This window comes from Arctopsyche grandis, chromosome 8 (genome assembly GCF_051622035.1).
Source record: "Arctopsyche grandis isolate Sample6627 chromosome 8, ASM5162203v2, whole genome shotgun sequence".
Taxonomy (NCBI): domain Eukaryota; kingdom Metazoa; phylum Arthropoda; class Insecta; order Trichoptera; family Hydropsychidae; genus Arctopsyche; species Arctopsyche grandis.
Genome location: NC_135362.1, coordinates 6,901,566 through 6,914,657, shown reverse-complemented (window position 1 = coordinate 6,914,657; position 13,092 = coordinate 6,901,566). Strand labels below are relative to the sequence as shown.

The following is a 13,092-nucleotide window of genomic DNA, read 5'->3' as shown; positions in this document are numbered from 1 at the left end:
AATGTTCCAAGAGCGATAACGGATTTTTTTACAAATCCTTTATCAGAACTTTATACCTTATTTGTACACAGCCAAATGTTAAAAAGCTTAAAAAATCTATCATATCTGTCATTGAAGTGAAAAATATTTTTGAGGAAACAAAAAAACAATCAACCGAGATATACATAGGTATTCAAGCAAACCAGACATACAACAAACTAAAAAAAAACATAAGAAAATTACGATGACACAATTAGAAGCATTTGAAAAAGATGTAAAGAATTTTTTCAACGTTGGAATTAATTATTTGGGAAAATGGTGGAAATATTTTTTAATATTATAATATATTTTTTTATATTATATTTTTTAATATTATTTTTTAATATTATAAATATTTTTTAATGGAAATGGTTTTTACATGGATGCTTCTCCATGAAGTACCCGAATGGGAACAAGTTGAAAAAACTATTGCATATTTAAGTGAAAGACGTATATTGTTCACGGATTCAATTTATGAGGAAGTTATGTATGTACATACATATATGAGGTAATTTATCGAAAATAAAACATGTGAAGAATGGAAAACGAAAGACACAGTGAAGAGCATAATTCAATGTGTTTTAAATTATAAAATGTCATGCATTGAATTCTATATAATTATATAAAAGGGAGAAAGAGCTGCTCCAAAAAAACGAATACATCGGAAAAGTATGATTGGGCAAAGAAGAGCGATGATAATTAAGTCACCGAAGTCAAGAAAAGGTGAAGGCGAGAGAAGAATGAATGAAATAAAATTTTTAGGTAAGATTCTATTTGGTTTTATTAAATTGAATCGCCCATTAATCTATAAATATAAAAATGAATGTCTGCGTGTGTGTCTCGAATAGGCTCCTAAACCACTGAACCGATTACGATGGAACTTTCAGGATTTGTTGTACGCATGTCCGGGAAGATTCGCTGCCTGCGTTGTTCCGACAAGTGGGAACGGGAACGGGAACGGTAACGTGAAAATTAGTGTGGCACAACTTTCAGGATTTTTTGTATGCATATCCGGGAAGATTGCTGTGAAAAAAATCGCCCAAAAACGGAAACGGAAACGGGAAAAACGGGAATGAGTGTCATTACAACGCAATAATTTCAAATGTTTTCATGTCGCGACCTGCATTGTTAGGTAAAATAAACAAACAATTGAATTATTTCAAATGTGTTCGCTGTCTGCGCTTTTCCGACAAATGGGAACGGTAACTAGAACAGGAACGAAAACGAGAATTGCATGTGTTATTGTGGCATTGCAACGTATGCGGGTTCGGCTATCTATTATGGTAAACGGACTACTAGTCATATGTGAACTAGTCACAGGACAACCGGTCGCTCTAGATCGGTCACACGTGATCACCCGTCACACTAAAACTGGTCACACCCTAAAATCAGTCAACCAGTTTTCTCGTGACCGATTTTAGGGTGTGACCAGTTTTAGGGTGTGACCAATTTTCTCGTGACCAGTTTTGGTGTGACGGGTGATCACGTGTGACCGATCTAGAGCGACCAGTTGTCCTGTGACCGGTTCACATTTGACTAGTAATCACCGAACCATCTATTATATATTATTTTATTTTAGATTCGGTACAGACGCATCAAGTTCAAAGATTGCGCAATTTTTACTTTATTTATAATAAAGCTATGAATGTCGTAAAAGTGGTATTTTTGGGGGGTGTCCCCCCGGTGGTCCGACGTACATACACCTTACAACTCATATATGTATGTACATACATACATATATTCTCAACTCACATATGTATTTACATACATATATTCTTACTAAAAAAGCTCAAGCAAGGGCTAACGAGCTTTTAAATTTATATTTATTACAAATCCACGATTAAACTGGGATCAGGTTTTAAGATCGATCCGAAACAACAGGAATAATGACGCATTTTCATTTTTACAAGGCTCTTTTTATTAAATGTGTTCTGATCTTCCTCGTGGCATAATCCGTCCCTGATTAATTAATATATTATATCAATCCGTCACTGTTACATATATTGCATACCAGTAGAGAGGTCGTGGATTCGCGCCGGCCAAATACGCTGCTGGCGACATCTTGTGGTTAAAGCACAAATCGACCGATTTGTTAGAATTTTCCAATTTGTCTAGCTTAATTGTTAACGGATTGTTAATTGGAACGTTGTAACGGATCCAATAAAACAGTATCCTCCACCAGTTACTGGCAAATTTGAGTTATTAGCATCGAAGGATAAGGAAGGATATTTAGCCAATAAAATTGGCTAAATATCCTTCCTACCTACTATGTCACCACTATTCGAGATTGATTAATGTACAATAAAATGTATGTACAATTCATAGATGTCTCGTTAATTTGCGAGTTTTTCAGTCTCGTAATTCAGCGACTTGTATAATAAAAAATAATGCTGCAATGTTTGTAATTGACCAAGAAGGCGCATTGGGGTTACCTGTAAGGCCTTCTTGGTATATATGTAAAAAAATAAATATTAAATAAAAAATAGGGATGGATTTGCTTCACGAAATTAAATATCTTAACCAATCATATTCGAAAAAAATGTCACTCTATAAAATTCTTCAATTCATCGTTGAATATAAATTAAAGTCTTCATTACCGAATTTATTCATAGTTATCCGTATTTTATTTTATTTTACTCATTTTTATACATAAAACATGCCTATTTTGAAGAAAAAATTTAAAATTTAATTTGTTTTTGTCTTAATATATTTTTCTTCAACATAAAATTTCAAGAACTTTCATGAAATATATTGTTTAAAAATTTAAGGGAGGGGGGGCGCCTCAGGACGGGCCTGGGTGTATTGCACAAATTCTAAAATGTCTTAAACTTTTCTATGACTTTCATATGTAAATCTTTCGACAAAATCTACATCCAGTATTGGATTTTGACCATATAATCACCAAAAATTAATTAATAACTGCCTCAAAATTTGAATTTCCTTATCTAACTTCATGTTGTATCATTCAATCCACTTTGAATTATCAATTTGTATTCAACCATATAATGAAATCTGCACCGGTTCCATTTCGCCGCACAGATTATATTGATCGTATGCAACATACACGTTAACCATAATCACTATGAAAAATCGCACTCTATTTCCCGTCAATCATCATCAATTAAAAAATGTTGTCACACGACTCAACCATATATTTATTATTATTAATTTAGTAATACAAATTCGACATGCAGTCCATTCGATTTACAACTCTTTTACAGACCAGCTTTAAAATGAGCATCGATTACAGACTTAAACCATTTTAAAATGAAACAACATAATACACATTAATTGATTTATTATTCAAAGATTGAAATACATCTAAGTTCTCACCATAAAAATACTGATATTGCGGAAGGTTTTACTATAAGAAATCAACGTACATTATTGGTTACAAAACACAACTTGACGTAAAAATAAAAATAAAATAGTATTCAAATTTTCCTAGACATACATACCTTTCACATTTATAAATAGGTATTAAATCGCATATATCAGTCGAGAGGAAACAGAAGGGACGAGGGGGGATTTTCAGCCTGCAAATAAATCGCAACCCCTTCGTAAACCAACACGAAATGTTACACGTTTAAACAAATCCCCTCGATCGAATAAAAAATACAATAGCGGACATAAAAATACTTGAGAATGTACGGTTCATTTTCACACACAAACATTTCTTACAAAAATGGGTAGTTAACATATAAAAAAAATTAAATAAAAAGTGCGCGTCTCCTTTCGTACGAAACTTAATTATGATAAGACAACTCCGGACTAAATAAATATAAATAACGTTAATTATTCACAGCAATATTTCTCAATAACACAGACTCAGTTTTAAATCAGTATAACATGTGTAATGTGCATGTCAAAGTCGGTTTATACAATTGTCATATTACGTTGCTTAGATGAAAGTGGATTTTTTATTTTGTACTTGTATCTGCTAACGCAAAATCACATCATTTCTTCTTCTTTTTCTGTTTGCCCTGAGGTTCCGGTAAGGAATCGCCCTTCCTTTTACCCCCGGCTCCTCCCTTATTGCCACCAGCTCCGGCTGGACCAGAAACACCGCCCGGCGTTTTCTTCTTCTTCTCAGCCCTCTCCTTCTCCTCCAACTCTTGGTTCTCCCTTTCGATGAGCGTAATCAAAGTATTGCATCGCCGTTGCAGCTCAACAGCTGTACGAGACTTCAAAAACCAGTCGAATCGGAATTGAGGAGCGTAATGTACGGCCGCACGCAGCTCTTCGTACACGTTCTCCTTGTCGAATCCAAGTTTATGGAGCATGCATACGAGGAATCTAAAAAAAACCAGAAGAATTTGATGAAAACCACAAATGGTGATCTTACGACTAAAACAAACACGAATCCGTTCATACCTGTCTTCTTCTTCGACATAATTTTTGCCTTTATTAGTACCATAGGAGATTCTTAATTGGTGGAAAGGTGCTCTATATCGTGCCATTTTGGCATCGAGAGCTTTTTTGATCGACGCACGTCTTTGTATCTTCGCCTCGCCTCTTTCGATTTGACTCATTATCCGGTCGATGTCTTGTAATTCGTGACAACGTTCCCAAAACACTGCAGAATATTCCATTACCTAAAAATAACAGTTAATAAATTTGTATACTATCAATTTATATAGTATACATTATTACATTACGACTCTTTTTATACCTCTTCAGGAGTTTTGCCTTCGACTTCTTTAGCAATATTTTCGAGATCGTCCCGTCCGAACTTTTCGTTGGCTTTGATAAACTGATTAAAGTCCCGTTTCGTCCAATTCGTAAAGCCTACGTCGATTGAAGAAATTACCCAAAAAAAGACTCAATTACGGCAATTCGATTTTTAACACCAATAACATTAAAACTTGATAAAAAACAACTACCTTGAGTTAATAGCTGCTCTTTTTCATGCACTTCTTTTTCAGTCAGCTGATCGGATTCGTCGATCTTCCTCTGCTCTTCGCGCTGTATTTTGGCAGCGTCTGGACCGAGCTCGGGATTGCGGGGAACTTTATAATTGAGCGTCTTGCGGAAAAAGTATATTTCTTGATCCAAAAGCTCAAACAAACGAGGCGGGAAGAATTGAAAATCTTGAACAATGGGCTGTTTTGGAGGACGAGGAGCCTGAAGACCAAAACAAAAAGGAAATAATAAAACCAAGTCACACTTAAAAACAAAAGCAATATCATTTAATATAATACATACTTTAGGAGCTTTAGGTTCAGAGACACGTAGCGCTTCCCTGAAATATGCATCCACAGCATAATTTGCTTTTCTCTCTCGTTTCGGCGGTTCAATCCAATTTCCAACACCCAACACTTTTTGCTTTTCACGGTAATCTTCACCTGTAATAAAAATGAATAAACAAAAACAATTAGAACCAAACTAAACATGTATCACCAATCAAATCAACGCAGAGTAATAACTCCAGAACTGACCTTCAAACTGATAAACGGAATCAGTTGTTGCAGGTGTGTCCATGGTGAATTCTCGCAATGAAGATTCTCCGAGTGTGTCTAATTTTTGTTTCAATTCATTCGTCTGTACAAATTAAGTTACAACTTTCAGTCAATAAGTACAAAAAAAATTATATTTGAACAGAAAAATCGTAATATAATAATTATCATTATATACCTTTTTCTCTCCCTGTTCGAGAATAGTGTCAATGTCTTCCTCAGTCAACTCGGAATCTTTAGATGAGAAAACATGATTCGCACCGTGTCTGATCATGTTGAGCATTTCATCCTTGTTCAATTGAGCCTTTTGATCGACCAAACGGCCCGATTGTATGACCAATTTGTCGAGTCGCAACTTCACTTCGGCACGCTCGACAATCTTCTCTTCGACCGTATTTTCGGTGATAAATCGAAACACTCTAACCTATATATATGAGTAAATATATAAAATATCAAAAATGCAATAAAACTTTACATTAAAAAAAACCATAAAGTACTTGTTTCTTTTGACCGATTCTATGCGCTCTATCCATAGCCTGTAAATCCATCTGCGGATTCCAATCAGAATCGTATATGATAACAACATCAGCCGATGTCAAATTAATACCTAAACCACCAGCTCTCGTGGACAACATAAATATAAACTTCTCACTACCCTCGCTGTTGTATTCTTCGATTTGTCTATTTCTATCTTCGTGAGGAGTCTGTCCGTCCAAACGACAGTACTAAAATAAAACAAACAATAGTTTTACAAACTTTATATGAATGACATAAGTAATCTTCAATAATCAAATTACTTTATATTGACGCCAATGACAGTAATCTTCTAAAATGTCTAACATTCTCGTCATTTGAGAGAAAATCAACACGCGCGATCCTTGCTCTCTAAGTCTTGGCAATAGCTTTTCTAATATGCTCATTTTACCACACGTGTAGAGCAAATGCTCGTCTGTGGTGTACGGAGGACCAGCTTCGGCTCCGTCGAACAGGTATGGATGATTGCAACACTTTCGCAGTTGCATTAAAATATTCTGAAGTCGCATTTTTTCAATCTTTCCAGCACCGTTAACTGAAAACAACGAAACAAGTTCAAAAACAGTCCATAATACATACACAATAAAAACGTCAAAAACTAACCAATATCAATATCCTTCATCAAAACCTTCGTATACCATTCACGTTGCATCTTACTCAAGCCTACATATACTTTAACCTCCTTCTTAGGCTTGAGCCTCTTCTCCACTTCGGACTTGAGACGTCTCAACAGAAACGGTTTCAGCACGGCATGCAAACGTTGTACGAGTGAATTGTCTCCGAGGAATTGATTAGTGTTAAACCATTCGTCAAAGTCGTCTGCGCTATTGAACACATCGGGTAGTAAGAAGTTCAAAAGCGCCCAAAGTTCGTGCAAATTATTCTGAAGAGGAGTTCCGGTGAGTAGAAGACGATTCGTCGTTTTGAATTCTCTCAAAAATTCAGACAATTTTGACTTTTCGTTTTTGATTCTGTGAGCCTCGTCGATGACCATGTAGCGCCAATTGAATTTCTTAAATACAGACCTCTCTCTGATGACCATTTCGTACGATGTGACGCAAACGTCCCAATCTCCAGGCATAAGTACGTCGCGAATAAACGTATTCTAAAATTTAAACACACAAAAATCAGTCCAATTCGCAACATAAACAGACAAACATTCAAATGAGACGCACCCTGGTTTCTTGATCACCGATCAAGCACACGGCTTTCAGTGAAGGACACCATTTCTTGAATTCGTTCATCCAATTTGCCAAAGTCGATTTAGGTACGGTAACGATATGTGGTCCGGGAATATTCCTACATACAAAACGTTATAAAAATTGTGCAAGATACAATTCAAATACAATTGCAAACGTTTCAATACGGACCTAAAGTGTTTCATATAACCGAGTAGAGCGATAGTTTGCAAAGTTTTTCCGAGTCCCATTTCGTCGGCCAAAATTCCGTTGATTCCGTTCTCGTAGAGAGATATCATCCAATTGAGCCCTCTGATTTGATAATCTCTCATCTCGCCGCTTTTGATATAGTGCGGTGATGCCTCGAATCTGAATATATTTTTTTGTTTCGTATTTGTTTCGGCCAACAACTCCTCATCCTCCTCCTGCTCCGTTTTGCGATGGCGGTGACTGAAATGCATCGAAACAATTTTTCATAAAACATTTACATTGAGAATAATTCGAATGTTGTTTACAATTTAAGTTTACTCACTCTGTAGGATCAATTTTTTCTTCCTCTTTGATCTTTTTAGGTCTCCCGGCTTTCGGTTTGACGGGACTACCACCGGTGGTTTTGGATGAACTCGCCATAAAATGAGAAAATATTTCAGTTTGTTTGAGGAGAAAGTCAAATCGTTTAGAACGATCTGTTTCAATTTTGCTTTCAAAATCTCCTTCTTTTCCACGAGACGAATTATCACTGGATGTAGCATTCTGAAAAAGAAAAAGTCCTTTATGTGAAGATTGAAAAATTTTGAGTTGGCTCTAAAAATATCGTACCCGGATAGAAATTTTTAACATTTTATATACATAGATAGAAAACATAAATTTTTTTACATACACACGTTGTTGATATTTAAGCTGTCTATAATATTTATCAGTGCCCCCACATACGAGGCACACGTAAGAAAGGCTATGCGATAAAAACAGAGAGATTTCCAAGGCACGCCACTGATACGGGGGCAGATTTATTTCATGAAATGTTTTTTCGTCAAATTCAACTTTGAAATCATATTCATAAAGCGCTGTGACCAGAATGGCCAAGTTGATTGTTTACGTCATTGAAGAATAGCGATGAATACAGCTTGAATCATCTTACCGATTGTGTTGTATTATGAAAAGAAGCTTATCTGTTGGCAGAAAATCTCCTACAAAAAACAAATAAGTACAAACTTGTCTGCTGTGTATATGCAGTGTTTTAGTATCTACATTTTAAATTTGTCCCATTTGAATGGGGAAATTTTCAATTATTTTTTTAGCTAATCGAATAAATGTATAATTTATTAAATAGAGCAATCTATCAAATGGAAATGACTAATATACGCTTTGAAGATTGTTTAAAATATGGCTAGTTTTTGTTTTTATTAAAGCAGTGTTTCTCAACGTGGGGCGCAAGTCTTGCTGAGGGGCAATTTGGATTTGTTTAGGGGGTCAATGAGTAAATTATTAATTTTATTTATAATTTCGTTTTCTACTCATGATGTTCGTTTACCATTCTGTCTGTTGTGCAAATATTTTTTTACTAAGAAATTTACGAAAAAATGTCTTGAAACGCATTTTAAGAAGAAACATAGCATTTATGTGAATTATACTCTAAATGACTTTATGAAAATAAAAGAGAAATTTGAAAAAAGATCAATTCATTGTTCTATGTACGAAATGCTAGCAAAAGTTGTACTCTTGAAATTAGTTTTATGATATTTCTCTTTTCATAGCTAAATCTGGAAAAAATTATAATATAGGGCAGGATTTACTTATACTGGGTTGACACGATGCGAGTAGCTTGGACCAAGTAACTTGGACGTCCAAAACCGGTTGGATCACCTGTTGCCACGCCGTTAGTAGCGTCCAAGTTACTCAGTCTAAGCAACTGGCATCGTGTCAACCCGGTATAAAGCCAGTTATATCAGTTTTCCTGAAGAAAGTTCTGGAAATAGATGACAAAAGTGTCAAAAAAATGCCACCAACCAATAATACTGCTAGCCATAGATTAGATAAGATGTCCAAAGATGTAGAAACACAACTTATTGAAAAGTCGAAAACGAAAAAATTCTCAATGCAGATGGATGAATCAACTATTAAAATACAGTGAGGCTGTATTAATGCAAAATCCAAGATATACGTTTATTTGGCTTTGTTGAACTTCTGAAATTCTATGGGTTTTTTTTTTTACCATAGTGTTACATGCATATTTACTAAAAAAAAAATAATAACAAGATTATTTTTCGCTCGTAAGCAGAGAAATTATAATATCTCTCTGGTTGTAAATGCGTATCGTCGTAATTCAAAACATCAACGATGATCTAATTTTAGCTCAATCTCGCTCTTTAGCTTAATTTTGATGTTTTAATTTCAATTTTGTTAATTTAATTTTTGTTTCGATATTTTGTATCCTACTGGTTTAAAAAGTTGGCCTAGAAGCCGTTGTTGGTTTGGTGCGTAGGGACCAATAGAGAGGCTTTCATCCAACAGTGGATGGCGAATGACTTTGAATGATAATGATGATATAATTATGGGGTCCCCTGCGAAACATTAATTTTCATTAAATGACCTCCGCTTCCATATGTCATAGGGTAAAATTTTTTTTTCCTTGGGCCCAAGATTCTCCCGACTACTCGCATACTGAATGATGGCTACTGGCCGTTTAATACAAATACTGACTTTTCATATTTAAATACAAAAATACTTACCAGTAAACTACAAGTCATTAAATACATACATACATATAGCTGTAATAATAAACATAAAATTATTAATCTTATTTAAAAATTGATGACAAATTATATTAAAGCATAGAAACGGAGAGTTCCTTCAACGAGAATTGGTGAAACTAGGCCCATCGATAATTATGATAAAGGAGGGGGGGGGGGTCCTACTTAGAAGCTACTGAGAGAAAAGTGTGCATGCGCCATGTATTTTGCATGCGCCATGTATTTTGCATGCGCCAAAAGGGAGACCAGTATAAACCGTGAGGGCGGATCTATGTATTATACATCTATGGTTGGCAATAGTGAACTATTTTTGTGCATAAATGATCTCTGCCGAGTTTCTTAAATTAAACAACGATAGGTTTTTGAGCTCTTTTTCCTATTATGCTGTAGATTAAAATTAGAATAATATAATACTATGATTACTAACCAAATTAAATTAAATTGTAAAATAGAAAATGATCAGTAGATCAGTAGCTATTAAAATAGATATAAGATGTACATATTGTGAACATAGCTTCGTAATAATAAAAAGCATTTAAAAATCAAAATCAAATTAAGGTCTGTTCATACTTAACAGCACTGCACGGTTTCAGCACTGCACGACTCCGTTTCAAATATGTCATTTTATTACATTTCTATTCATATCTACCTACACGTCGCGGTCACGTCACGTTTACAGCAATTTGACCGAGTGCAAGGCAAAATCGGCTTACTTATACATTAGAGGCCATGACGATACGGCGCAATATTGCTTACGTCGTATTGTCGAGTACTTGCAATATGAATGCATACACGTGCATTCGTAGCTACGCGTCAGAATACAAGTCAGCGAAAATGTTTCGACGTTTATCGAACGAAAAATTATGTATAATCGCGCTGTTGTTCGAAGAATAAGCTCAAGAAGGAACAAAAAAGCATGGAGGCGTTTTCATGTGCATCCCATGTTAAAAAATAGAAAAACCGAAGGAGAGTTTTGGACACTGTATAAGGAGCTTGTGGATGATGGAAATTTTTTTTTAAATATTTGCGCCAAAACCATGTCGAAAGATTGAACAGCTGTCAACTGTCACTATCGATAATTGGTCCAAAACAGCAAAGCGGCAGACTCATGGCACGTAATTCGCGTGTATATTTCCACGATGGCCAAAAAAACGGATACAATACGTTGACGGTTGTTGCTGTAAGGTATGAACAGGAAATGTCGGGTACTGCTGTAAGCCTGCCGTGGCGTAAACGTGACGGTTGGTATGAATACACCCATACAAAATGTACCAAAGAATACTTTTCGTACGGCCGGATACCTGCTGAAGTCGGTACGTGCTGACTAGGTATGAACAGACCTTTAAACAACGAAACTGTCACATATTTACATATTTATCATATCCATCATCCAATGTCTCACATTTACGAACGAGAATAAAACAATCATATTTTGTTTCATTATGAAACAATCTGAAAATCATGCGAGTCTATAAAAACGGTGAATTTTGAAGAGTGGCAACACCGAATCGGCGAAACAAATGAAGCGACAAGTGCGTTGTAGGCGTTTTGGCGCGTGATATTCGAAAAGATCGTTGACGCATGCGGAAACAATGGTCCGGTGGATTTGTACGCGCGTGCGACTAACGGGAGAAAGCGGTCGCGGTCAATCTGTCAGTCACCTGTCGCCTGTCATCGGTAGCCACCGTGCATTGCGACCGGGTGAGGGGGGGTGAGGGGTGGGGTGGGGTGGGATTGGGGGTCAGCTGATCAGTCAGCTGTCACTTTTGGCGGGGGAACGCCACCTGCCGCCTGCCACCCACCACCACCTGCTTGGCGTCATGCGTTCGTTCAGGCGACCGCAGCCGACGAGTTGGCTCCGACTCCTCGCCGACAGCCTCGCATTCTCTCTGTTCACTACTAAGATATTAGACGAGTATTTAATTTGGATGAATTACGTGTTTCGGGCTGACGCCGCCGTCCTCCGCGTCCGCCGGCTCCTGCTTGACTTGCTCCTGCTTGATTTGCGTCTGCGTTTGCGCCATGTTTGGGCGCGTTCTCGGTTCACCACCACCACCAACACCACAACACCAACGAATACGAGTCACGACTCACGACTCACGACTCACGACTCACAATCCACGGCCCACGAGCAACGAACCAATCGACGAGACACCGCGCCGAGCCGGCTCGACTCGCCGACTGCGCGCACACATGAGACCACAACCCAACCGATACAACGCGGTACACTCGAAGCGCTCCAACTACGCCCATTGCCCGATCGCCTCATTGCGATCCAATTTCCAATCATCTAAATCGATACTTGTGTATCACCGCGGCGTAGAAATTGTACGATCAATCTAATCAGCGATCAGAATTCCGCAACCTATGAGTGAACTACGCTCGACACCCAATGCAATTTCGCGACTAATCCACCGATAGATCTCGCCGCGTTGGATATCTAAAGAAAATGGTATTGAAATTGGGTTCGGTAATTATTCCGCAAAGAGTGATCTCACGCAAGTCACTAAAATCTCGATCACGGAACATCTGGCACCCAAAAACTCCATCAATTGAAAGCTCTTCGTGCGAAATATTGTACTAACGAGAACACGAGATTTTTTTTTGCGGAAGAATCCGTTTACCTTGAAATTGTTATTGTATCTGTGTGGAAACTGCTTGTATATAAAAGTATATATGTTCATCTGGCAATCGCAAAGATACTAGAATATAAAAAACTTAGCTCTATTTGTACCGAAACTATATCTGCTATCCAGTAGTCACCCTAATGGTTTCCATGGATTTCCGGAAAAGTTTCCGGAAACCCGTTATTTAATCTAAAAATTCATATAATTTTTGTTAAAAATTATACAAATCTTCAAAATTTTGTGGCGGCTCGCTATACGACATGGTCGAGTTTGGTCACCTTCCTGCGAGTGGGGACCAACTCGATTGTGTTCGGAGCTAACTACTCACTCTGCCTTCAGCTGTCATAAATAAAACACGTGCATCAACATGCCAGTCGTCTCATCCGTTCATCCCCCATAATTTAATGAACTTTCATGTAATGTATATACATTTGTACAAATATATATTCAAAATAATTTTATTAAAAAAAAAAATTGGAAACCCGTTGTTCAAAATTGAGATGACACCCCTGCTGCTATCTCGTTATTT

The 13,092-nt window shown here is 36.9% G+C and overlaps 1 protein-coding gene across 2 annotated transcripts; it reads right to left on the bottom strand.

The window, feature by feature from the left end:
• Positions 1-3,298: 3,298 nt before the first annotated feature.
• Iswi (nucleosome-remodeling ATPase imitation SWI) lies at positions 3,299-12,181 on the bottom strand. Of its 2 annotated transcripts, none has more exons than XM_077437197.1 (14): positions 11,874-12,181; positions 7,719-7,939; positions 7,379-7,636; positions 7,184-7,307; positions 6,612-7,113; positions 6,272-6,543; positions 5,972-6,199; positions 5,653-5,898; positions 5,457-5,559; positions 5,224-5,363; positions 4,902-5,142; positions 4,691-4,806; positions 4,393-4,613; positions 3,299-4,314 (listed from the first exon to the last, which is right to left on the bottom strand). In XM_077437197.1, the coding sequence occupies exons 1-14, from the start codon at positions 11,958-11,960 to the stop codon at positions 3,975-3,977; spliced, it is 3,099 nt and encodes a 1,032-aa protein (XP_077293323.1). In that variant the 5' UTR covers positions 11,961-12,181; the 3' UTR covers positions 3,299-3,974. The 2 variants fall into 2 exon arrangements, with proteins under 2 accessions (XP_077293323.1, XP_077293322.1); XM_077437196.1 differs by having other exon boundaries at positions 3,300-4,314; positions 4,899-5,142; positions 11,874-12,172.
• Between the last annotated feature and the right edge of the window lie 911 nt (positions 12,182-13,092).

What these genes read in the sequence shown, in the direction of transcription:
- Iswi (XM_077437196.1), bottom strand. Translation starts at nt 11,960, where the DNA reads ATGGCGCAAACGCAGACGCAAATCAAGCAGGAGCAAGTCAAGCAGGAG. An exon ending in GGTTATATGAAACACTTTAG is followed by an intron (nt 7,308 to 7,378) that starts GTCCGTATTGAA and finishes TTTTGTATGTAG; the next exon opens with GAATATTCCCGGACCACATA. An exon ending in TCGGTGATCAAGAAACCAGG is followed by an intron (nt 7,114 to 7,183) that starts GTGCGTCTCATT and finishes TTTAAATTTTAG; the next exon opens with AATACGTTTATTCGCGACGT.